This window comes from Schistocerca gregaria, chromosome 7, assembly GCF_023897955.1.
Source record: "Schistocerca gregaria isolate iqSchGreg1 chromosome 7, iqSchGreg1.2, whole genome shotgun sequence".
NCBI lineage: Eukaryota > Metazoa > Arthropoda > Insecta > Orthoptera > Acrididae > Schistocerca > Schistocerca gregaria.
The window spans coordinates 440,005,995-440,031,212 of NC_064926.1; the positions used below are offsets into that span (position 1 = coordinate 440,005,995).

At 41.2% G+C, this 25,218-nt stretch overlaps 1 protein-coding gene across 4 annotated transcripts in view; it reads right to left on the bottom strand.

The window, feature by feature from the left end:
* The window catches only part of LOC126281645 (transmembrane protein 131), a 353,143-nt gene that overhangs the window by 276,829 nt on the left and 51,096 nt on the right, over positions 1 to 25,218 (bottom strand). For all 4 annotated transcript variants that reach the window (XM_049980780.1, XM_049980779.1, XM_049980778.1 and 1 more), the window contains exon 3: positions 6,027 to 6,052. In XM_049980780.1, the coding sequence (XP_049836737.1) occupies positions 6,027 to 6,052 (26 nt within the window). The remainder of the gene's footprint in view (positions 1 to 6,026; positions 6,053 to 25,218) is intronic.

The window sequence follows — 25,218 nt, forward strand, 5'->3', positions numbered from 1 at the left end:
GCTGCCATGTTAAGATTCGTGTCTGCATCTAGGTTAGGTTAAAGGGAAGCAAAATATATCTTTGTAACACTTATGCCCTGTCTGAGGCAGTTCAACCAGTTTTCAGTTGGAAACTTGTGCTGAGCTGAACTGGAGGGGCATGTATAATGGACCAATTAAGACATCAACATACATTTAAAGATGCTTAATTTGGAAACATAAAAGCACAACATAATTTTCATTTGCATATTTGTTAATTTCAGTTAACTGTCCACATTGAGATACTTCGATGTATGCGCCAACATTCTGTAAATGTGACAAGTAATGCCAACTGTATAGGGAACCATTTGCATAAAAATTGTCATTTTTTCTGTCTCAGCAATTAAGTATTTGCTATTATTATTATTATTGTTGTTGTTGTTGTTGTTGTTATTGTTGTGACCAATTCTTTCTAAAGTCAAACAACACAGAAAAGTAGAATGTGTAATAAAAAGAAACAAAGTATATTTTATTATGTGCGTAAGAGAAATACACTCATTACGAGAGACTTTATTTCCTGTAACAGCATCATGTAATAGTATCTGATTGAGGAAAAGCATGTGGAAAAATACCTGTGTGGCTATGTAGGGAGATGCCAGAAGAAGAGAAGGGCCCCTATCCAATAATTAACATAGCATTGCAACAGGAGGAATGATGGAGAGTATGAAAATTGTTTATCCCACCACCCAAACACAATATCTGCGGCAACAATGCAGCTACGTCCTGTGTGATTGAAAACTGCAGTTCTTCGATAACTTTTTTGCTTGATGTTCTGCAATCCAAGAATAAACAAAGTGCAAACAACTTACATCTTTTATTGACTGTTTTTTACAACCAATTATCACAAAGTATTTTGATTGCTAATTGAAGTTTGGAAGTTTATTGAGAAATGGTCTTTTCTGGCAACAAAGTAAATTAATAATTTATTCTGATTAAATATCAGTGTTGTTCGTTATTAGTAGTATAGTTTGATGTGTGACTGATTATCATATTTATTATGATGCGCAGTTCAGTACTTCAGTAAGTGCTACAGTATATCATACCAATACATCAACTTTCCAATTATCATAATTGTTTGTTTTCTTTCTAATTTCAAGTTATCTGTTCATGCATATAAAAGTGAAATATTACTATGATTTATACCTAAAAATTTACTATAACATGGTGCTGGATAGTCCAATGATCATTATCACATTGAGCAGGATAATTAAAGAGTAAATCTCGACTGTCACAATATAGTTGGTAGCATTGGAACTGAAGAGGAAAGACCCCAACTTCTACAAGGAGACTGTCTACAGGACTAGTCAGAAACGCACCACTGGTAACTTTTACTCCATGATGTGCTAGGTCCAACAATTTCAAAGCTGCAGGTGCCAATAAGCTATACACCTGGCAACCATAGTCCAATTGGGACAACACAAGGGGCCGGTAAGTATGGATAAGAGTAGTGCTGTCTACATGTCAAAAGTAGGTGGTGGGGGGGAGGCAAGAAACCAGAGTGGGTTAAACTTTCGCATCAACTACTCTTAGTTGATGAATATGGGGCAGCCATATCAGCTTTTTATCAAAGAGCAGTCTCAAATATCAAGACTTTGTAACAACGTCCAACAGGTAGGTACTTAAGCAGAGTTCTGGTTCAGTATGGACTGTGGTAGGATGACAGAGATGTATCACTGCATTTTTACAGGAAATGGTTCCAAGTGGAGATTGTGGCCAAGCATGTCACTTTGGAGCTGACATTCAGTCATCACTACAGATTAAGAGCTATACCAAATGCTAAAGACACTGATGTACTGCATGGGGTGACCAGTGGTCTGTTTCTTGCTCGGGCCCTAGATGGGCTAATGAGGAAAGTCTGACTGCCATGTCATCCTCTGTCAATGGCGTCATCAAAAGTGGTATGGAGCGTCATGTGGTCAGCACAATGCCCTCCCAGTCATTGTCAGGTTTCTTCACCTTGGAACTGCTGCTAATCTGTCAACAGCTCCTCAATTGGCTTCACAAGGCTGAGTCCTCCCACCGAGGAAAAATCACTAGCAGTACTGGGAATTGAACCCGAGGCCCCTCAGAAGACAGTCAGCCACACTGACTACTCAGCTACGGAGACAAACAGATGTTGCTACTCTCCAGTTAAAATAACTTTGTGACTGGTGTTTCAGTGAGATGAGTAGCTGTGTTGCCTGTTTTGTAAGTACAATCAGATAATTGTCTAGCATAGCTGGCTGCACATCAGCAACACTGTCCCCTGCCATGCCAAACTGTTCTCTTGGACCCATAGGGAGATGAGTGATGCACCAATCACAACCCAAAACAACTGGTGGATAAAAACCGATAAATAAACACCAGTAAGGAGCCTCAAAAACCTGTCATACAGTGTAACTAAACTGTGATGGCACTCATCTGTGTCATATGCCTCATGTAGGACAAAAAATCTACCATGAGGTGCTGCTGTTCAGAAAAGTCCCATCAGATTGCTGTTTCCAACATAATCAGATGGTCACTTGTGGATCATCCCTTCCAGAAACCACACGGACAGGGGGACAAAAGATTCTACAATTCAAGAATATAGCATATCATTGGGTTACAATCTTAGCAGCAGTTTGCTGAGCACTATGAAGATTCTTATCAGTCAGCAGCTGTTGATGGACCTTGGGGTTTTGCCTGGTTTAAGGCTTGGGATGATGACACTATAATGTCACTGAAAGGGGAAAAGACCTCCTCATCAAATACGGTTAAGACCTTGAGTAGATGGTGTCCTTGAGTAACATTCAGATGTTGGATCATCCAGGTACTGTATCATCTGATTATCAAATCAGGGCTTCGGGATATATCATGTTGCGAGCCAAGAATCTGAAGCAGTTTCCAGCCAGTAAAAGGTTCATTATATAATTTGGTGTGTGGGTGGGGGTAAAGGAGGGGGTGAGGTTTTCAATTTCTCTTTTATGTGTTCAAAAGGTGGCTGAGTAAGAAGAGGACTCTGAAGCAGTAGCAAAATGTGTTGAAACGTGTTTGGCAGGAACTGATGCACTTGTACATATAACACCATTAAGCAGATCTACGACAGCTTTTGATCATTGGGGCCCAGTAAAGCAAGGAGCTTGGCCTACATCAGTGAGGAAATATAGTGCACTAAGCATTCCACCTTACTGTGTCTAATTAGACAACAAGCCGTAGCATGTAGCTGTTAAAATTGATAACGGTGATCTGTTAAAGATATCACTTGAGATGTTTTGGGGTCCTTCAATGATCCTAAATAGCTGCTGCAACTCTTTGCTCAAACGTGGTACCAGCTGGAGGTGGAGTGGACCCGTAGAATGAAACATAGCAGTTCCAGTGGCGCGGTGCCAGCGCAGTTCCAATCTTTATGCAGAGTAACCTCATAGAGTAGCAAAATGGTCTTCAGTGAAGTGTGTTTCTTGGGGAACAATGCACATCACAGAACAAAAGGAAATAACTTCTTGTAGTTCTGGCAGGTGACAGTAATATCCATCGCAGTTCCATTGGATCATCATGGTGTGGATGTCCTCATTAGGTGTGAAATAGCCAGCAGCACAGGTCACGCCCCATGTTCACAGCCTGTCACTGGTGGATATGGAACATCAACAAACACCAGTTCAGTGTCCGATGCCATGGAGATATCTGGCACCTCCAGGGTTACCAGAGCAGTCTTCACCCAGGATTTCTTCTTTCTTTTCTCTCTCACAGCTTTCAGCAGTTAAGAACCATGTGAGGACTTATATGGTGTGGGCGTAGGAAGAGAAGAAGAGTGGGCAGCCCTGGTGAGAACCACATACTGTGACTCCTTCAACCATTGGCTAGTAGTGGGTTGCTGCTCTGTATAATTCTGAGAAGAGGATTTGCACCAAAAGACGGTCCTGTCATTGGTAGATACCAGAAACGGTACATGCTTCTGCAGCCAGGTGTGGGAAGGGGTTCCCGAAGATGGTGCCGCAGGAACCACAAAAAGAGAGGGGACTATTGTATCCATGGTCAAGTTCAATCAAACAATGGAAAATTCAGGATGGAATTTAACAATACCAGGGAAGGAAAGTTGCTACTCACCATATAGTGGAGATGCTGAGTCACGATAAGCACAATAAAAAGATTCACACATGAATAGCTTTCGGCCATTAAGGCCTTTGTCAGCAGTAGACACACATACAAACACACGCGCGTACGCACTCACACACGTCTGCAGTCTGAGAGAGCTGAAACTACACTCTCTCAGCTCTCTGAGACTGCAGACGTGTGTGCAAGTTGCGTTTGCTTGAGTGTGTGTGTGCGTGTGCATGTGTGTGTCTACTGCTGACAAAGGCCTTAATGGCCAAAAGCTATGAGTGTGTGAATCTTTTTATTGTGCCTATCGCGACTCAGCATCTCCGCTATATGGTGAGTAGCAACTATCCTTCTCTGGTATTGTTATATGGTCAAGTTTCTTTATGTGACTACCCGAAGTCAACATTGAGAGAGTAAATACACCGGGTACTGCCTTCAACCTAGCAACAGTACTCCCAAATGTCAATATCGTTTAGACTGGGTACAAGCAATTGTATTTTTCCTGAGCTTCAAAATATGAAAGGCAATCTATGACCTTCAGTTTCTGGATTTTGTTTTTCTTGATTAGGGTAGCACACTTCAGGAATCAAGGAGTGGTTGTCCCTGCAACCAACAGAAACAGGTGGTAGTGTACATGGTGAATATTTGTAAAGTGGCCAGCCATAAATCACATTGTGTGTTCACTAAAGATGACAAGTGCTCAAAGTCCTGGCATTTAAAGCAGTGCATTGAGGATGTGAAATACAGTTTCACATTACAGTGGTAAACTCTGCCTCAAAGGCAAGGAGGAATGCACCAGTGTCAACTTTGTTGTCTGGTGTGCCTCTATGTACATGATGTAGGAAGTTGATCCCTCACCTCTCAAAGCATTCACATAGTTCTTGATCCATCTGTAGTGTTATGTCCAAGTGAAAAATTAATCCCTGTACTATGCTTATGTTCTTATGGGATGAAGTGTTATGTTAGCAGGTACATTACCAAGTTGATTACAAGAGAGTAACACCTGGGACTCAGTAGCATTTGCTGCCTTAAATAAGCTCGAACGACTTCATAATGTACTAAGGGAAGAGAGTTCACCACATACATTTTCAATATTCTCCATGAAGAACATTGGCTTATTAGTGAGAAAAGACCCTTCGTCTGTTCAGGTACAAACCAAGAATGGAGGAGATTAAGTTTCAGCAACTTGCTTGGTTTTGTTTTCCTCCCATGGTATAGCCAAGAAGGGAAAGTTCCTAGGGTCGTAACAATCTGCACTGAATGGTAGTCTATATGAAGAGACCGTCACATGCTCACAGCCACCAGCTGATAATTTTAGTCATTTCATTACATTAACCATCGACCATGATGCTGCCTACTTTAAACGAGATCTCTGCTCACAGGCACTGCCCAATCAGATCACATGGCATCTAACATGATGGCCAGTGCTCGAGGTCCCAGTGCCCCCGAATAGACAGACAGCTACTCCTTGGCGTGCACGAGGAGCTGACAGCTCTGACATCAATTGTGTGATCCCTGTGTGGTCAGTGGGTCTACTACCATGTGTGTACCTGACAAACCATATACGGACTGGTTGCAACACTGAGTTGTGATTGTTACTACCAAACACTTCTTTAGAAAAAAAAACTGGTTGTTGAGTGGAAAAAGGTGGAAATATTGCATTAATTACATGTGTAACTATACAGCCATCAAGAGGAAATGATGTTTTGACAGAGGTATTTCTGCCAAAGTTTACAGTATACAGAACTGTAGATTACATCCATTGATTTACTATTAACACATTATTCATCAAAATCACAAGAATCTGTAAATTCTCAAAAATGTACCTTTAATCAAGTAGATATACACTAATACTATGGGGAACCAAAGTCGTAGTCTACTGTTCATAATATATTACAAAATTATACACCAGAAGAAAACAGTTTCTATGAGTGCCTACTAAAGTTCCTCACCTTCCCATTGAAACACTTGACAGCTCCTGAAACAAAATGAAAAAAAATAAATCACAACACAGCCACCACAACACAAAATATCATCTAATTGCCATTAATAAACCTAACAAAGATAATTTTACCAAATGATTTGACAAAACTCTTCATTCTGGAAGGGAATAAAAGATGTAACTAAGGAGTGAACTGTATGAGGTATATTATAACTATATGCAGTTCCAAATGTTAACAACAAAATTATCCTCACAATAATTGTAATATAAGTACCTCTTGTATTGGAGTAAGGCTTTTTAAGCCAATAAAAAAAAGCCAAATGGGTTAAATCTGAGCTCCAAGGATAAGCTGTTACAAGAGGATCTGGTTCAATGTGAGGAACTTTCAGTGACCAGTAGTTTAGAACTGGGCTTGAAACACAATATATATCCATCAACTCATGGAGCTCAAGACTGTCAACGCAGCAGCCTATTTGCCACCATGTTTGAACTCTGACAATAACAGATTGCACATACTGGCTTTCCAAAGCTAAATTCTCAACAACAACAACAACAAAAAATATATTGCAACCAAAGTTAATCTGATCATTACTGTGGAATGAGGAGACAAAGACACGGATGCTTCTACTATGGTAATGCATACCACTGGGAAGGTCAAAGAATTTCCAACCAAAGCAGATAAGTGAATAAGGCACCAAAATTTTATTTGTATTCAAGATACAGAAGAGGAACGTTTGGAATTACTATTACATGGTGATGTTTTACAAAGGTGAGGTACTGCATGTCGGAAAAAAACAGTTGTATTGGTTTTGTAAGCAGCAAGGTCACTGTTCAAATAGACAATATTCTGAAAGCTGCAAATCAAGGCAATCAAGTATGATGCAGTTTATCTTGGTTTCCAAAAAGCATTTCACTCATTTCAATCTGTACCAAATGAACATTTATTAACAAAGCATTGATTGTAAGGAGTATCAAACAAAATTTATGACTGGATTGAGAAGTTCTCGTTAAGGAAGATGCACCATGTTATCTCTCTTGGAGAATCATCGTTGGTTGTAAAAGTAACTTCAGGCATAGCCCAGGAGAGTGCGTTGGATCCCTAATTGTTAACATCACTGACAGACAAAATTAATAATAACCCCAGGCTTCTCACAAATGATGTAGTTATCTATAATGAAGCAATGACTAAAAAATTAGCACAAACATTCATTCAGATACTGATAAGATTCCAAAACACTGAAAATATTTACAACTTGTTTTAAATGTTCAAAAATATAAAATTATGCTCTTCATAAAAATGCTAAAACACAGTATTACATGAGCATGATATTAATCAGCATCTACATATATCTTTGAGCCACAAATGTAATCAGTCATTTCAATAAAACTCTTCTGGGCTTGTGACCGTGTAATATGTGATAAAACTAATAATTTTATGGGAGCTACTGCAGGCAGCCTTTATCAGAGTGACCACTAGTGGCTTGTCACTGCTGCTTTATATTGATTATCTGGATATCGTATATTCTGACTGGGGGTCAGGATCAATGGGAAGGGATATCAAAACATAATGTGTCAGAATTCCAAGCCATTTTGAAATAATAAATATAATGCAGCAACAGCAAGAAGCCATTCTGACAAAGACTATCTGTAATAGCTGTCAAAACATTGGTAGATTTATCTGATGCAGTCATATATTTATCTGATGCAGTCATATATTCAGAAGAATGTTACTGAAGAGTACTCTGGCCAAGAAAGCATAACACTCTTATGTAATAGGTCAGTTCACACAAATACCTAAGTGTAACTATTTGTACAGATATAAAATTGATTGATCAGATACTTTCAAACACACAAACAGCAGGTGGCGGAATTTGTTTCATTGACAACATTCTAGGAAAATACAATCAGTCAACAAAGGAGATTGCTTACAAAATACTCATGCAACCCATCCTAGAATAAGGCCTAAGTGTGTGGGACCCCATACTAAAAAAGATGAACATGGAATACAGAATGTATACCAAGGGAGCACCACTAATGGTCACAGGTTTGTTTCACTCTTAGAAGAGCATCACAGAAATGCTTGAAAACTTTAATTGGCAAATGCTTGAAGACAGACGCAAATTATACCACAAGATGCTACTTACAAAACTCCAACAAAAAAATTACGTGAGAAATCTAGGAATATCCTACAGCCCCCTAAGCATCATTCCTCTAAGGATCATGAAGAGAAGACTAGATTACACAGAGGCATTTAAATAGTCATTCTTCCCACACACCATGAATGAATATAAGAGGATAAAACCTTAAGATGTAGTACAACGAGACGTACCCTTTCCCATGCACCTCCCAATGGTCCATAGAGTATGGATGTAGATGATGAATAAAGCCAGAAACACTGGCTTTGAGTTAGAGACCTGTAGAAACTCATTGGAAATTATTTGTTTACTAGTTTAATGATACATACATGTTTTAAGAGCTGGTGAATGTATTGTGTTTGCCCTATTCATTTCAACTGAAGGCCAGCAAGTAAAAGTAAATCTAGTCTGATAATTTTACAGAAGAAGGAAAGAAGACTTGAGTTTAACTTGCCATTGACACCAAGGTCATTACGGACGGAGCACAAGTTTGGAAAGTTTCAAGGATGGGGAAGGAAATTGACCATGCCCTTTCGAAGGGACCATTCCAGCCTTTGCCTGGAGCAATTAGAGAAATAACAGAAAATCTAAGCCGGATGTGGATTTGAACTGTTGTCCTCCTGAATGCAAGTCCAGTGGTCATTTTACAGACCTTTCATGAGAAGAATCTTTATCAACTTATTATTTCAAAACGCTAGAAGATAGTGTGTGTCATACTTACTGGTTCATCATGGTACAAATTATCACAGCCAATTAAGCACGACACTCTCACTTGCACAGTAATGAATTTTTCTTGCAGAGCTATGAAGCATAACAAAACCCTGCTACTCGACATCATAGTACATAACAATGCAGAATTTGATCATCTAATGTAGGCTTTCATGATCAATGTTTTCCGCCTTGGAGACAGAATCGTTTGGGAATTCAGCGAAGGTAAGGCATATTTTAGAGCCTGGTGTCTCCTAATGAGGGAGGCATCTTCAAATGCAATGGAGGTTCTCCAATGAAAACTGATTTAAAAATGAGTCGAGGTACACTCTACTTATTCTGCTGGGCAAAGTTGTTGAAATGTTTATTCATAACTGCACAAGAAGTCAAGTCATGATGTTCCATGACCACTGCTCAAAATGGTGAGGTCGCACTGAAGTGTGCTGCAGAGTTTTCATGGCAGAAAATAAGGTGCCATTTGGTTTTTTTAACACTAACCCTAATAACTTGTCTAATGTCAGCCTTTTTCTTTTTTGTTAAAAGTTATTTTTGTGTTTCTGAATTTCACTGGCTTCTCTATACATCCTAACACACTAATGATTGAACGTTGACTCTCCAATACAAAAGTTTTATCAAATTTGGTCAAATTTTACCTATCATTGGCCTTTCCAGTTCTGAATAGAAAGATGTCTGAAGAATTTAATTCACCACTGTTTTCAAGCTGCATGAGAAGCAGAGCTCCCTGGTAAACCTCCACTTATAATACACTTCGCCTCAGCTGCAGTGCAAACTGTACCTACTGGAATGCCTGCAATCACTTAGCAGAGTATGACTCCTCTGGGATATGGAGAGATGTGTCTGCAATAAACCTCATAACACAGCTAATAATTAGACGAGAGTCATCAATTCTTACCATGTGTCACCCAGTCTTGCTGAGCAGAAAATTCATTTCTAGTAAAACTGACTTTCATCACATTTATCTGATTTTATGTGCACCAACAGACTAAAGGAAGGAAGGATGGAAGGAAGGAAATAAGATAATGTTATTAGTATCCACCTGTGCTGATGCAAAGCGTTCCCCTCAGCTGGCATAATATCACTCAGGATGGATCCTGATTTTGTTATCTCATCTATGGTGAGGGCAGTGCTACAGATATGTTGAACAAGGAGGATTACATTCAAAAGATGTAGTGTTTACTATATTATCCAGTGTATCACAGGCTCAGTGCTGAATCGACAAAAAGGCTTGAGAAGACTAACAACCTCTGAAAAAAAAGATTCTTGTCACAAGAGACTATCAAGAAGTTTAACTCTTACTTTGCTTCCTCCCCCCCCCCCTTTTCACCCCTTCTGAAGATCCACAAGGAAGGTGTTCTTTGAAGGCCTTCTGTCAGTAACACTGATGCTCTGACATACTGTGTAACCTCAACGGCTTCCATGAGAAAATTAAACTCACAAAAGAAATTCAAAATGAGAATGGTGACCTAAATTTCCTTGGTCTGAAATTATGCATACATAATGGCAGTGTCACTTTCAATATTCATCATAAGACAACATACTCTGATAATTTTATTCCATCAGATTCTTCCCACCATCAGGCTCATAAAAGTGCACTTTTTTATTCAGCAATAAATCATGCTCTAACAACATCACTTTCACCATACGAATTTCAGAAAGAAATTAATTTAAGACTATTGCTAGCAATAATGATTACAAACAAGACATAGTCGACCAAATACTTAGCGACAAAAAGGAACATAAAATATTTTCAACACTAGGTGACAAACTGAAGAGTAATGAAGAGGGAAATGTCAAGTTTATTTTGATACCATTTCTAGGTAATGTATCCTACAGGATTAGCCATCTTCTGACTAGAAAATATGGATATGAAGTTACTTTCTCTATGAACGATACTCTGAAGAAAAATTTAGTACATGCATTAAAAACTGAACAATATCCTTTCACTAATTCAGGCATCTATAAAATCGTTTGCAAAGGTTGCTCTAGCTATTACATAGGGCAGACGGGTAGGGCTGTCAAAGCCAGATATAAGGAGCACCTGTCAGGTAAGAAAAAGGGAAATGCACATAATTCTTCATTTGCTGAACACTTACTTATTTCGGATATTTCTCCAAGGGAGTTAGAAGAAACCATATTTTTACGTAAGGAAACAAAAGGCTGGAGATTAGATTTATTAGAAGTTGAAATTTATAAACATCTTGCTAAGGGTTATAGTAATATTTTGAACAATAAGTTGCAACTAGCGAGTAAACACTTCCTTAATGAATTTAAACCACTGCTCACGGTCATTTAATACGTATACATGAAATCTGCCAATGTTGGTGAACATGCCGTTTTCTTCAATAGACATTTTTTTTTTCCTGTTTAGCTCCTGACATTTCATGTCACTGGGTTTCATTTCTCGTGGCCTTATTAATATATGTTCACACAGTTCATACATCAAAAAATGGTATTAGTACAGTTTAATAGAAGATACTCTTTTTATGTTGAGATGTAACTTCTTCTGTTGTAATTTAACTTTATCCATTCATTATGTCCTTCACCTTTTTGGTAACAGACGTAAGCTTTGTTATCTGTTATTCTGTGCACACTAAAGATATGCACAGTATTAATGTGCTACATAAATGTCTTTCTATTTCATGTCAACCTCTAAAATTTACCTTCTATAAGAAATTGTCATATTGATTTAATGTAAAATTATGCTACTTAACATCAGCAGGATGCGGTGCTTAAGCACATGAATATAGAGCTCACTGCTTTCCCATTTTTCTTATCACTTAAGCTTCCATAGTGTTAAGCAGAAGTTTATGTACGATATTACTGCAAATGTATTAATAATTTTATACAGAATGTACACCTGTAATTTTTTTTATATTTTCAATAGTCTTGTACAGGAATTTTCATACTTACTTTATTATAAAATGCTGTTGTTCAAGACCAACACAGCGCAGTTTACATGCTTGTATTTAGTGCCCTCTGTAGCACAATTTTTCCTGGTCGTCTGAGGCTGTATATTTGTAGCAGTTGCCCTTATTCTCTGACATAAGGTACAAGTAACTTACGCAAATATTTTATCTTGTGACACCTATTGCATCGTGTGATGTAACACACACACACACACACACACACACACACACACACACACACAAAATATTTAAAAAATTATTTTGCAACTGGTGCACATGCTTTTAGGGCCAATACCCCTGAAGAATAAATTTTTACTAATGTCGAAACCATGGTCAAGGAATAATAAACTTTTATTTGCAACTGGTTGGCTGATTTTTCAATCTATTCACACAGATTTGCATCTTCAGGCTGTTAGTTGTCACTGTCCGGTAAGAAAGAGTACGTCATAGCTTGGTTCATAGGCCCATATTACCTCAGACCCTGATAGTTTGTCATATGAGTTCATCCACCTCAAAGATTTCTTTTGCCAGAATGGTTACAGTTAAATATAAATCAGATTCTTGTTGCACTACTGACCAATCATGAATTGGACGAATGACAAAAATAACAAGATGACACCATGACCAATCATGAATTGGACGAATGACAAAAATAACAAGATGACACCAAAGTCTATGGCCTTTTTGCCTTATGCAGGCAATGCTTCAAACTTGATCAGATGTATTCTGCAGACACACATTGTGAAACATGTTTTTTGACCAACATCTAAGATAAGGCTTTTTAGGGTCTGTAAAGGATTATCTCGATTTCTGTAATTTGGGTTTCTACCACACTGCTTGCAGTTGTGGCAAGTCATACGTTGGTCAGTCCACCATGACCATGGAAGACCAGTGTATTGAGCAAACACTTACAACAGCTGAGGAAATCTTCTGTTGCAGAACATTGACAAAAAGCATCCTATGGAATATAACATCAAAGAGGTCTTAACACACAGTTCCAGCTGTTGGGATATTGTTACTAAGGAAGCAATTGAGTTTAAATTGGCAAGTGACCTTATATTGAGACAGTCTTTTTTGTTGTGCCTACCTGCGACTCAGCATCTCCATTATAATGTGAGTAGGATGAGTAGCAACTTTCTGTTTCATAATATATATATAAAATAGAAAGAAACTTCCACATGGGAAAAATATATTAAAAACAATAATTCCAAGACTTACCAAGCAGGAAAACGCCAGTAGACAGGCACAATAAATAAAACACACAAACACACACACAGAATTTCTAGCTTTCGCAACCAACGGTTGATTCTTCAGGAAAGAGGGAAGGAGAGGGAAAGAAGAAAGGATGTGGGTTTTAAGGGAGAGGGTAAGAAGTCATTCCAATCCCGGGAGCGCAAAGACTTACCTTATGGGGAAAAAAAGGACAGGTGTACATTCGCACACACAGACATATCCATCCGTACATACATTTGGTGTCTGTGTATGTGCGGATGGATGTGTGTGTGTGTGCGCAAGTGTACACCTGTCCTTTTTTTTCCCCATAAGGTAAGTCTTTCCGCTCCCGGGATTGGAATGACTCCTTACCCTCTCCCTTAAAACCCACATCCTTTCTTCTTTCCCTCTTTCCTGAAGAAGCAACCGTTGGTTGCGAAAGCTAGAAATTCTGTGTGTGTGTTTGTGTGTTATTTTTTTGTGCCTGTCTACCAGCGCTTTCCCACTTGGTAAGTCTTCGAATCTTTGTTTTTAATATATGTATAATAGAAAGAAACTTCCACATGGGAAAAATATATTAAAAACAAAGATTACAAGACTTACCAAGCGGGAAAGCGCCAGTAGATAGGCACGATGAATAAAACACACAAACACACACACAGAATTTCGAGCTTTCGCAACCGGCGGCTGCTTCGTCAGGAAAGAGGGAAGGAAAAGGAAAGATGAAAGGATGTGGGTTTTAAGGGAGAGGGTAAGGAGTCATTCCAATCCCGGGAGCGGAAAGACTTACCTTATGGGGAAAAAAGGACAGGTGTACACTTGCGCACACACACACATATCCATCCGCACATACACAGACACCAAATGTATGTACGGATGGATATGTCTGTGTGTGCGAATGTACACCTGTCCTTTTTTCCCCATAAGGTAAGTCTTTCCGCTCCTGGGATTGGAATGACTCCTTACCCTCTCCCTTAAAACCCACATCCTTTCATCTTTCCTTTTCCTTCCCTCTTTCCTGACGAAGCACCCGCCGGTTACGAAAGCTCGAAATTCTGTGTGTGTGTTTGTGTGTTTTATTCATTGTGCATATATATGATGGGACTTACCAAACAAAAGCACTGGCAGGTCGATAGACACACAAACATACACGCAAAATTCTAGCTTTCGCAACCAACGGTTGCTTCTTCAGGAAAAAGGGAAGGAGAGAGAGAGACGAAAGGATGTGGGTTTTAAGGGAGAGGGTAAGGAGTCATTCCAATCCCAGGAGCGGAAAGACTTACCTTAGGGGGAAAAAAGGACAGGTGTACACACACACACACACACACACACACACACACACACACACACACACACACACACATATCCATCCACACATTCACAGACACAAGCAGACATTTGTAAAGGCAAAGAGTTTGGGCAGAGATGTCAGTCGAGGCGGAAGTACACAGGCAAAGATGTTGTTGAAAGAGAGGTGAGATATGAGTGGCGGCAACTTGAAATTAGCGGAGGTTGAGGCCTGGCGGATAACGAGAAGAGAGTATATACTAAAGGACAAGTTCCCACCTCCGGAGTTATGACAGGTTGGTGTTAGTGGGAAGTATCCAGACGGTGTAACACTGTGCCAAGATGTGCTGGCCGTGCACCAATGCATGTTTAGCCACAGGGTGATCCTCATTACCAACAAACACTGTCTGCCTGTGTCCATTCATGCGAATGGACAGTTTGTTGCTGGTCATTCCCACATAGAAAGCTTCACAGTGTAGGCAGGTCAGTTGGTAAATCACGTGGGTGCTTTCACACGTGACTCTGCCTTTGATCGTGTACACCTTCCGGGTTACAGGACTGGAGTAGGTGGTGGTGGGAGGGTGCATGGGACAGGTGTTACACGGGGGGCGGTTACAAGGGTAGGAGCCAGAGGGTAGGGTAGGGATTTCATAGGGATGAACCAAGAGGTTACGAAGGTTAGGTGGACTGCGGAAAGACACTCTTAGTGGAGTGCGGAGGATTTCGTGAAGGATGGATCTCATTTCAGGGCACAATTTGAGGAAGTCGTATCCCTGCTGGAGAGCCACATTCAGAATCTGATCCAGTCCCGGAAAGTATCCTGCCACAAGGGGGCACTTTTGCGGTTTTTCTGTGGGAGGTTCTGGGTTTGAGAGGATGAGGTAGTGGCTCTGGTTAATTGCTTCTGTACCAGGTCGGGAGAGTAGATGCGGGATGTGAAAGCTGTTTTCAGGTTGTTGGTGTAATGGTTCAGGGATTCCTGACTGGAGCAGATTTGTTTGTCACGAAGACCTAGGCTGAAGGGAAGGGACCGTTTGATGTGGAATGGGTGGCAGCTGTCATAATGGAGGTACTGTTGCTTGTTGGTGGGTTTGATGTGGATGGATGAGTGAAGCTGGCCATTGGACAGATGGAGGTTAATGTCACGGAAAGTGGCATGGGATTTGGTGTAGGACCAGGTGAATCTGATGGAACCAAAGGAGTTGAGGTTGGAGAGGAAATTCTGGAGTTCTTCTTCACTTTGAATCCAGATCATGAAGATGTCATCAATAAATCTGTACCAAACTTTGGGTTGGCAGGCCTGGGTAACCAAGAAGGCTTCCTGTAAGCGACCCATGAATAAGTTGGCGTACGAGGGGGCCATCCTGGTACCCATGGCTGTTCCCTTTAATTGTTGGTATGTCTGGCCTTCAAAAGTGAAGAAGTTGTGGGTCAGGATGAAGCTGGCTAAGGTAATGAGGAAAAAGGTTTTAGGTAGGGTGGCAGGTGATCGGTGTGAAAGGAAGTACTCCATCGCAGCGAGGTCCTGGACGTGCGGAATATTTGTGTATAAGGAAGTGGCATCAATGATTACAAGGATGGTTTCTGGGGGTAACAGACTGGGTAAGGATTCCAGGCATTCGAGAAAGTGGTTGGTGTCTTTGATGAATGGGAGACTGCATGTAATGGGTTGAAAGTGATCTATGTAGGCAGAGATACGTTCTGTGGGGGCTTGGTAACTAGCTACAATGGGGCGGCTGGGATGTTTGGGTTTGTGAATTTTAGGAAGAAGGTAGAAGGTAGGGGTGCGGGGTGTCTGTGGGGTCAGGAGGTTGATAGGAGTCAGGTGAAAGGTTTTGTAGGGGGCGTAAGGCTCTGAGAATTCTTTGAAGCTCCACCTGGACATCAGGAATGGGATTACCTTGGCAAACTTTGTATGTGGTGGTGTCTGAAAGCTGACACAGTCCCTCAGCCACATACTCCCGACGATCAAGTACCACGGTCGTGGAACCCTTCTCCGCCGGAAGAATGACGATGGATCAGTCAGCCTTCAGATCACAGATAGCTTGGGCTTCAGCAGTGGTGATGTTGGGAATAGGATTAAGGTTTTTTTAAGAAGGATTGAGAGGCAAGGCTGGAAGTCAGAAATTCCTGGAAGGTTTGGAGAGAGTGATTTTGAGGAAAAGGAGGTGGGTCCCGCTGTGATGGAGGACGGAACTGTTCCAGGCAGGGTTCAATTTGGATAGTGTCTTGGGGAGTTAGATCATTAGGAGTAGGATTAGGATCATTTCTCTTTGTGGCAAAGTGATATTTCCAGCAGAGAGTACGAGTGTAGGACAGTAAATCTTTGACGAGGGCTGTTTGGTTGAACCTGGGAGTGAGGCTGAAGGTGAGGCCTTTGGAAAGGACAGAGGTTTCAGATTGGGAGAGAGGTTTGGAGGAAAGGTTAACTACTGAATTAGGGTGATGTGGTTCCAGATTGTGTTGATTGGAATTTTGAGGTTTTGGAGGGAGTGGAGCTGGAAGTGGGAGATTGCGTAGATGGAAGAGACTGGGTTTGTGTGCAATGAGAGGAGGTTGAGGTTTGCTGGAAAGGTTGTGAAGGATGATTGAGTTGCCTTTCTGGAGTTGGGAAACCAGGAGATTGAATTGTTTTTTGAGGTGGAGGGTGGAATGCTGTTCTAATTCGCGGTTGGCCTGTAGGAGGATGCTCTGAACAGCCGGTGTGGATGTGGGAGAGGAAAGATTGACGACTTTTATTAAGGATAGGAGTTGACGGGTGTGTTCATTGGCTGCGTTGATGTGTAGGTGAATGATTAGGTGGGTGAGGGCAATGGATTGTTCAGTTTGGAAATGGTATAGGGACTGATGGAAAGAAGGGTTGCAGCCATTCCTTATATATATGATCTGGACTCACAGTGAAGAACAACTCCAGAATTTCCTCTCCAACCTCAACTCCTTTGGTTCCATCAGATTCACCTTGTCCTACTCCAAATCCCATGCCACTTTCCTAGACGTTGACCCCCATCTGTCCAATGGCCAGCTGCACACATCCGTCCACATCAAACCCACCAACAAGCAACAGTACCTCCATTATGACAGCTGCCACCCATTCCATATCAAACGGTCCCTTCCCTACAGCCTAGGCCTTCGTGGCAAACGAATCTGCTCCAGTCCTGAATCCCTCGACCATTACACCAACAACCTGAAAACAGCTTTCGCATCCCGCAACTACCCTCCCAACCTGGTACAGAAGCAGATAACCAGAGCCACTTCCTCATCCCCTAAAACCCAGAACCTCTCACAGAAGAACCCCAAAAGTGCCCCACTTGTGACAGAATACTTCCCGGGACTGGATCAGACCTTGAATGTGGCTCTCCAGCAGGGATACGACTTCCTAAAATCCTGCCCCGAAATGAGATCCATCCTTCATGAAATCCTCCCCACTCCACCAAGAGTGTCTTTCCGCCGTCCACCTAACCTTCGTAACCTCTTGGTTCATCCCTATTAAATCCCCAAACCACCTTCCCTACCCTCTGGCTCCTACCCTTGCAACCGCCCCCGGTGTAAAACCTGTCCTATGCACCCTCCCACCACCACCTACTCCAGTCCTGTAACCCGGAAGGTGTACACGATCAAAGGGAGAGCCACATGTGAAAGCACCCACGTGATTTACCAACTGACCTGCCTGCACTGTGACGCTTTCTATGTGGGAATGACCAGCAACAAACTGTCCATTCGCATGAATGGACACAGGCAGACAGTGTTTGTTGGTAATGAGGATCACCCTGTGGCTAAACATGCCTTGATGCACGGCCAGCACATCTTGGCACAGTGTTACACCGTCCGAGTTATCTGGATACTTCCCACCAACACCAACCTATCCGAACTCCGGAGATGGGAACTCGCCCTTCAGTATATCCTCTCTTCTCGATATCCGCCAGGCCTCAACCTCCGCTAATTTCAAGTTGCCGCCGCTCATACCTCACCTGTCTTTCAACAACTTCTTTGCCTCTGTACTTCCGCCTCGACTGACATCTCTGCCCTTACTCTTTGCCTTTAAATATGACTGCTTGTGTCTGTGTATGTGTGTGTGTGTGTGTGTGTGTGTGTGTGTGTGTGTGTGCGCGCAAGTGTACACCTGTCCTTTTTTTCCCCTAAGGGAAGTCTTTCCGCTCCCAGGATTGGAATGATTCCTTACCCTCCCCCTTAAAACCCACATCCTTTCATTTTTCCCTCTCCTTCCCTCTTTCCTGACGAAGCAACTGCCAGTTGCGAAAGCTCGTAATTCTGTGTGTGTGTTTGTGTGTTATGTTCATGTGCCTGTCTGCCGGCGCTTTCCCGCTTGGTAAGTCTTGGAATCTTTGCTTTTAATATATTTTTCCCATGTGGAAGTTTCTTTCTATTTTATTTACATCATCATTAATTTGAACCCAACAATTACGTTTGTTATTGTGTCTGTTGCATTTCAAAATCTTCTCTATCGTCTTACTTTCTCTTTTCGTTTGTACAAGAAGTTCCACTTTGTATTCATCTTCCATTTTTCCGTAATCTACCATACATTTTATCCTGCCTAATTATATTCAATAATACGTAATTTACTTCCAAACCATAAACTAAAATTTTCAACGCTTTCAACATAACCGCTGCTATAAAATCCATTGTTCCAAGTTTACAAACATTTCGTGTAAACTCGTGAATACTATTTCACAGCTTCAGTTCCTTTCACCCATTACACAACCATCTCAGTTTTTTTCCAACAACTTTCGTTTTATTTCCATTCCCATTTTTCCCACAAAACCGATCATTTTTTAGCAGCTTCCCACAGGTTTACACGTTATTATTTCTTCATCAAACAATTGTTAGCCTCATTATCATAACCTGCCAGTACATAACCAGTCCTTCGAATACATTTACACACATATTCTTCGAGATTTTATCCGAAAATTTTTTTCGAATTTTATTTTTTCGCAAATTATTTTTTCGAAACTTTTTTCGAAAAAATTTTTTTTCGAATTTTTCTTGAATTTCCCCACCCTTTAACGTGATCTGGAGACAACATAACTACCCAACCTTTGCACCCATTGTTGTTCACCAACCTAAGTTCAGCACATGATCAACATAGCTCATCTCAAACCAACACTTTTTCGACTTTTTTCACACCTTTATCTCTCCCTATATAAATCTCTCTTTACTTTCACTTTAACCTCATATTACCCTTTCCACCTACTAATACCATGTCAACCTCACAACATCCCTACAACGACCCCATTAAATTTTATTTACATTCCCTCCGCAAACATGCCTTCACCCTAGCCAGTTTACGCTCCCATATTTTATTTACTCAGGCTTGTCTGACATTTGGCATTACTCCCAAAGGCCTCACACTTAAAGTTCCCATCTCTGGCTGCAATCCTTCTTTCCATCAGTCCTTATACCAGTTCCAAACAGAACAATCCATAGCCCTCACCCGCCTAATCCTTCACCTATACATCGACTCGGCCAATGAACACACCCGTCAACTCCTATCCCAAATCAAAGTCCTCAATCTTTCCTCTCCCACATCCACACCGGCTGTACATAGCATCCTCCTACAGGCCAACCGCAAATTAGGACAACATGCCACCCTCCACCTCAAAAAACTATCCAATCTCCTGGTTTCCCACCTCCGGAAAGGCAACTCACTCACCCTCCACAACCTTTCCAACAAACCTCAACCTCCTCTCATTGCACACAGACCCAGTCTCTCCCATCTACTCAATCTCCCACTTCCAGCTCCACTCCCCCCAACACCTCAAAATTCTAGTCAACACAATCTGGAACCACAACACCCCAATTCAGTAGTTAACCTTTCCTCCAAACCCCTCTCCCAATCTGAAACCTCTGTCCTATCCAAAAGCCTCACCTTCAGCCCCACTCCCAGGTTCAACCAAACTGCCCTTGTCAAGGATTACTGTCCTACACTCGTAGTCTCTGCTGGAAATATCACTTTGCCACGAAGAAAAACAATCCTGATCCCACTCCTAATGATCCAACTCCCCAAGACATTAGGAGTGGGTCATGGAGGACCCATTCGTGTGAGGTGGCAAGGATGTGGTAGTGCCATGTGGTATCATAAGGTTTATGCAGATTGAGGATGACTGTAACTAGGTGTTGATGCTGCACAAATGCTGTTCAGGTAACAGACTCTAGGTGGACTACATTATCTGCAGTAGAGCGGTATCAGTGAAAACCGTCCTGGTTCGAAGAAGAAAAATCACAGGATTCAAGTATCCAATACTACCTTCAACTTATTATACGTTAATGTAACTTGCAGAGTACATTGTTTAAACTGACTGGAAGACAGCTGTCCATTCAAAGAGGTGGTTGACCCAGTTTCAAACTAGAACAACACTTTCTCACAATTGGAAAGGAATTACCCCTCAAACAAGAGATAGTTAAAAAGGAGAAGTACAAGATACTGCCTACCCACCAAAAAGTTTTGAAGCATTTGGTTGTGTACTGATCCATTCCAGGTGCTGTGTCAGAAGAGAGAGCATGGGTGCTGGCAAATTCCTACTCACTAAATGGAGCATTACCAGATATAGAAGTATGAAACTGGAATTTGGTTGCAATAATTACACATTTGTTTTTTGAAACTGATAAACAATATTTTACTCAAAATAATCTTCATTGCTATTTACAGAGTTCTCCCACCCCTTTGGCAAGCTACAAATGCCACGCCAAAAAAACAGTTCTTCTTTTGAAGCAAACCAGTCAGTGAGCAATTTTCATACGTTTTCATGTGAATTTAAGTGTTGTACACTGAGAATGTGTCCCAGTGATGCAAACAGATGATAATAAGACAGAGCCAAGTATGAAGAATACGTCGGATGCCTTGGTATTTCCCAACTGAACGCCTCAATCGTTTACCTGACCAATTTTGCTGTGTGTGATGGGGGTGTTACCATGGAGCAATATCACTTTTTGTTGTCTTTTTTCATATTCCGCTCATTTTTCATGTTTTCATGTAATCCTCGATTTAAATCAATCATTTGCTGTTGGTAGTAATCAGTGTTAATGGTTTCACCAGGTTTTAGCAGCTCAAAATAGACGGCACCTGCCTGATCCCACCAAACGCAGAGCAGTGTCTTCTTTCCAAAGTGATTTGGTCTTGCAGTGGATGTCAATGGTTTGTCTGGATTCATCCATAGTTCATGATGTTTAGGATTCTAAAAACAGATCCATTTTTCATCAAATGTCACTGTTCACTGGAGAAACATCTTTCTTTTGTATTTGGCAAGCAGCATTTTACAAGTGGCCTTTTGATCTACTTACTGTCTTTCATTCAATTCATGCAAAATCCAGTTTCCCCACTTTCTGCACCTTCCCCATAGCTTACAACTGAAGACAAACAGCTTTCTGCATCACATTCAATCATTCCATGAGTTCTGTTGGGTCTGAGTATCATCATCATCCAATAAGAGATGCAATTTGTTGTCTTAGAACTTTTTCGTTAGTATCTCACACTCATAATTTCTCATGTCAAAATCACCAAATTTGAATTTTTTGAACCACTCAAAACACAGTGTTTTCCCAAGAGCAAGTTCACTGACAGCTTTGACAAGCATTCAATACAATTCTGCGGTAGTTTTCCTCAAATGATAACAGAAAACCAAGGCTGTCCACAAATCATAGTTTGTAGGCACAGAACTCGATATGTTTATGGGTTAGAAACAGATACTGATGTATGTAACTTGGGTTACTGTGTGTTGACATTCATTGTCAGCCGTTACAGAAAGCAGATGGCACAGCTGACGCTGTCTCACAGGTCCTACACTAACCATCTATAGGGAAATTCTGATTTCATATTTTTACACCTGGTATGACGCTCCAGGCAGCAGGGAAGTAAAGATAAAGGAAGTCGTTCCACACAGTGTTTGTGAGGACAGAATGTAGGCAGATAGTGGACCAATTCTGAGGCCCGAGCCAACTGTTTGGTGATAAGAGTCCGAACTGAGGATAACATCATTAAGGGAAATTCCCAAGACACCTGTAGGAGGATGGCGTCCAAAAATGCTTCTGATCTTTGCCCACACCTGCGAAGAGGGAGTAAGCGGCCCTATGGGAGCAAAATACCATTCCCAAGAAATCTGTTTCTGGCATTTAAGAAGATAACAGGTCCAAGCACAAAGCCGTTTAATAGCCAGGCAGTGGTCGAGATATAGATGCCATTTGTAGCATTGAAGAACACAACGGTGGTCTTTAATAGCCACAGCAATCTCAGGGGTCCACCAAGAGAGTCTTCCACCGGGAAGAACCCAAGGAGGAAGGAATGATCAATGAAGCTGTCAAAAGAATGGTTTTGGTCAAACTTCACACAGACCCATTACTGCTATCAGGTGGTGGAGTAGTTGGGATGGAAGCCGAGGAAAAGGTATTCCAATCCACATTATTAAAGGCCCACTTGATAGGGCAACCGCGTGAGTGATGCTGAAGGAAAGATAAGAAGATCAGAAAACAATTGCTGTCACACAAATCGTCACGAACTCCTCACTAAACAGAGGAAAGGAATCCAGAGACTTGTTAGTTGCTTGAGCATTTTATACGCAGGCAGAAACCCAAGTTTCATTCTAAATAGTTGTGCGCTAGCACATACACTTAATAATGTCAGAATGGTGTAATGCAGCAGGAGCAGTAGCCATAACATGTAGACAAAATAGGCACACTCAATAGAACTGAATAACGAACAAATAACATAGGACGTTACTCCTTTACATGGGCCCATGGTAAATAATAAAGGACAATAGCAAATAGATATCCCATTAGAGGTCCATGACTGTTGGGGCTTCAAAATGATCACATTGTACAACAAGGAGAATTTTTTTTATTATTTATAAGTTATTACAAAAAAAGGTGCTTCAGAGTTTAATGTCTTTTTAACAGAAAATTGTTAAATGTGAGATGGTAGCTCAGGGGCAAGGAAAATGTAAAATGCATATTGAGATTTATAGGATTGAAAATATTTAAACAGTAATATGGTATGCTCAAACTTTATGCAGTTGAAAATGTGTCCAAAACCAGAACTAGCTATTACTTGTAAAGGCAATCTAGAACTCTTCCCTGGTTATTTTTTGACATCAACTATAGAAAATGATTCTGAATAGCATAACACAATGTAAATATGGGATGGAATAACAACATGAATTAGGACAGATTGCTACTCACCACTTAAGAGCATATTCTGAGCAGCTAACAGGCACATTTAAAAGTAGCCTATTCAGTAAGCTAGCATACTAAGTCCTTCATCAGATTGGAAACACACACACACAAAACACTGTCATCTCCAGCAGTCGCAAACTGTTTGTAGAGGGGGGGCGGGGTTAAGTCACATCACAATGGTCCATTATTCACTCCAGGAGCAAGCTGAGAAAGCTTTAGCCCACACTCAAGCATAATGTAAGGTAGAGCCTGCACAGATTTGCTGAGTCATTTACTCTGATAGACAACACCACCCAACTCTCAAAATCTTACAGCCACTTTTCAACATCAGTGTGAGCATGGGTCCTTTCAGAGTAATAAACAACATGGGTGACTCCAGGATGTTTGCAAACCAGCTCTTGAACAACACATTCTACACAGTACTGAGGCTAATCCTAGTACAAGTTCAAGGCACGTGGCTTGTCAATATGGAGTCAGCAAAGAGACAGAGCTGTGCATCTTACATAAAAACTCATAATGTCCCTAACACCCAGAACATGTGAAGAGATTAGAGGTAACATGGAAAGATTTCGCTGGTTGTTGGAACAGACAAGAGGTAATGTGGATGAGGCATTATAGAGCACCAGCCCACTTCTGTATTATCGACTGTCAATACCTCACCATCACCATCCCCAGGTGATAGAACAAGAAGGCCCTTGTGACTGGCCAACTTGATCACAAGACTTAAATTTGCTTCATTTTTAATTGTGGGTGCAGGTGAAAAATGTGGTGTATTAAGAAACTGTACATGATGTGCAAACCATTGAACAATGTGTCAATGTAGCCTGTGACACTATTTGGCAGTCCATGATGCAACATGTGAACAATTGCACTGCATTCCACAGCACACATTTTAAAAATATTCTATAACACAGAGAAAAGTCATACCTCATAGTATGTAATGCAATGCAGCAGAACTGGAGATGATTATGCGTTTAAAGGGACTACACCACTGGGTCATCAGGCCCTCCATTTCATGAGAGAAGCATGTAAGAAGATAGAAAGCGAAAAAAGTGGGGACCTGGCTGCTCCCCCTACATAAACAGGTCAGTAAGTTTGAAAAAAGACATGACAGTAGTTAGGTAAAAGTAAACAGAGATAACCTACATGACATATTGCACAAGAGGGTCTAGAGGTGAGGTAGGAAGAAAGTAACATGCAGTCGCATGGGGGGTACCTGCCGCTGGGAGAGGCTGCCCCCCCTTCCCCACAAACACCCCTGACACTGAAAGTGGAGAAGTATTATAGCTTGGTGCAAAATCCACTCTCCCTCAGGAAATGCAACACTTTGGTAGTGGCTGTCACATCTGAGGTAGTGAGTAGTGAGGCAGACAAGCCAAAAACATGCCACAGATCGGCAGCAGGACACACACAACAAGAACAGGTGCTATCGTCAGAAGACTGCTGTTGCAGTGATGAGGATCCATCCAATGCACAAAGAAGTCATGGGTGAATCTTGCATGGCCATTGCGTAATCGGTACAACATAATGGCATCTTTCCAAGAGGACTGGAAAGATGTGTGCCACACCTCAATGGACACTCTTAATTGCTCTCAATTTCTTTTGGGTCACAGCAGCCTGCCTTTCCAATATTGCGTTGAAGTTGTAATCTTAAGTCAGTGCCGGGTATTCCAATGTCAAGTTCATCTCCCATAGTTGCTTCTTTAGCTAGACAGTAAGTTCATTTCCTGGAATGCTTATGTGGCCCAGTGTC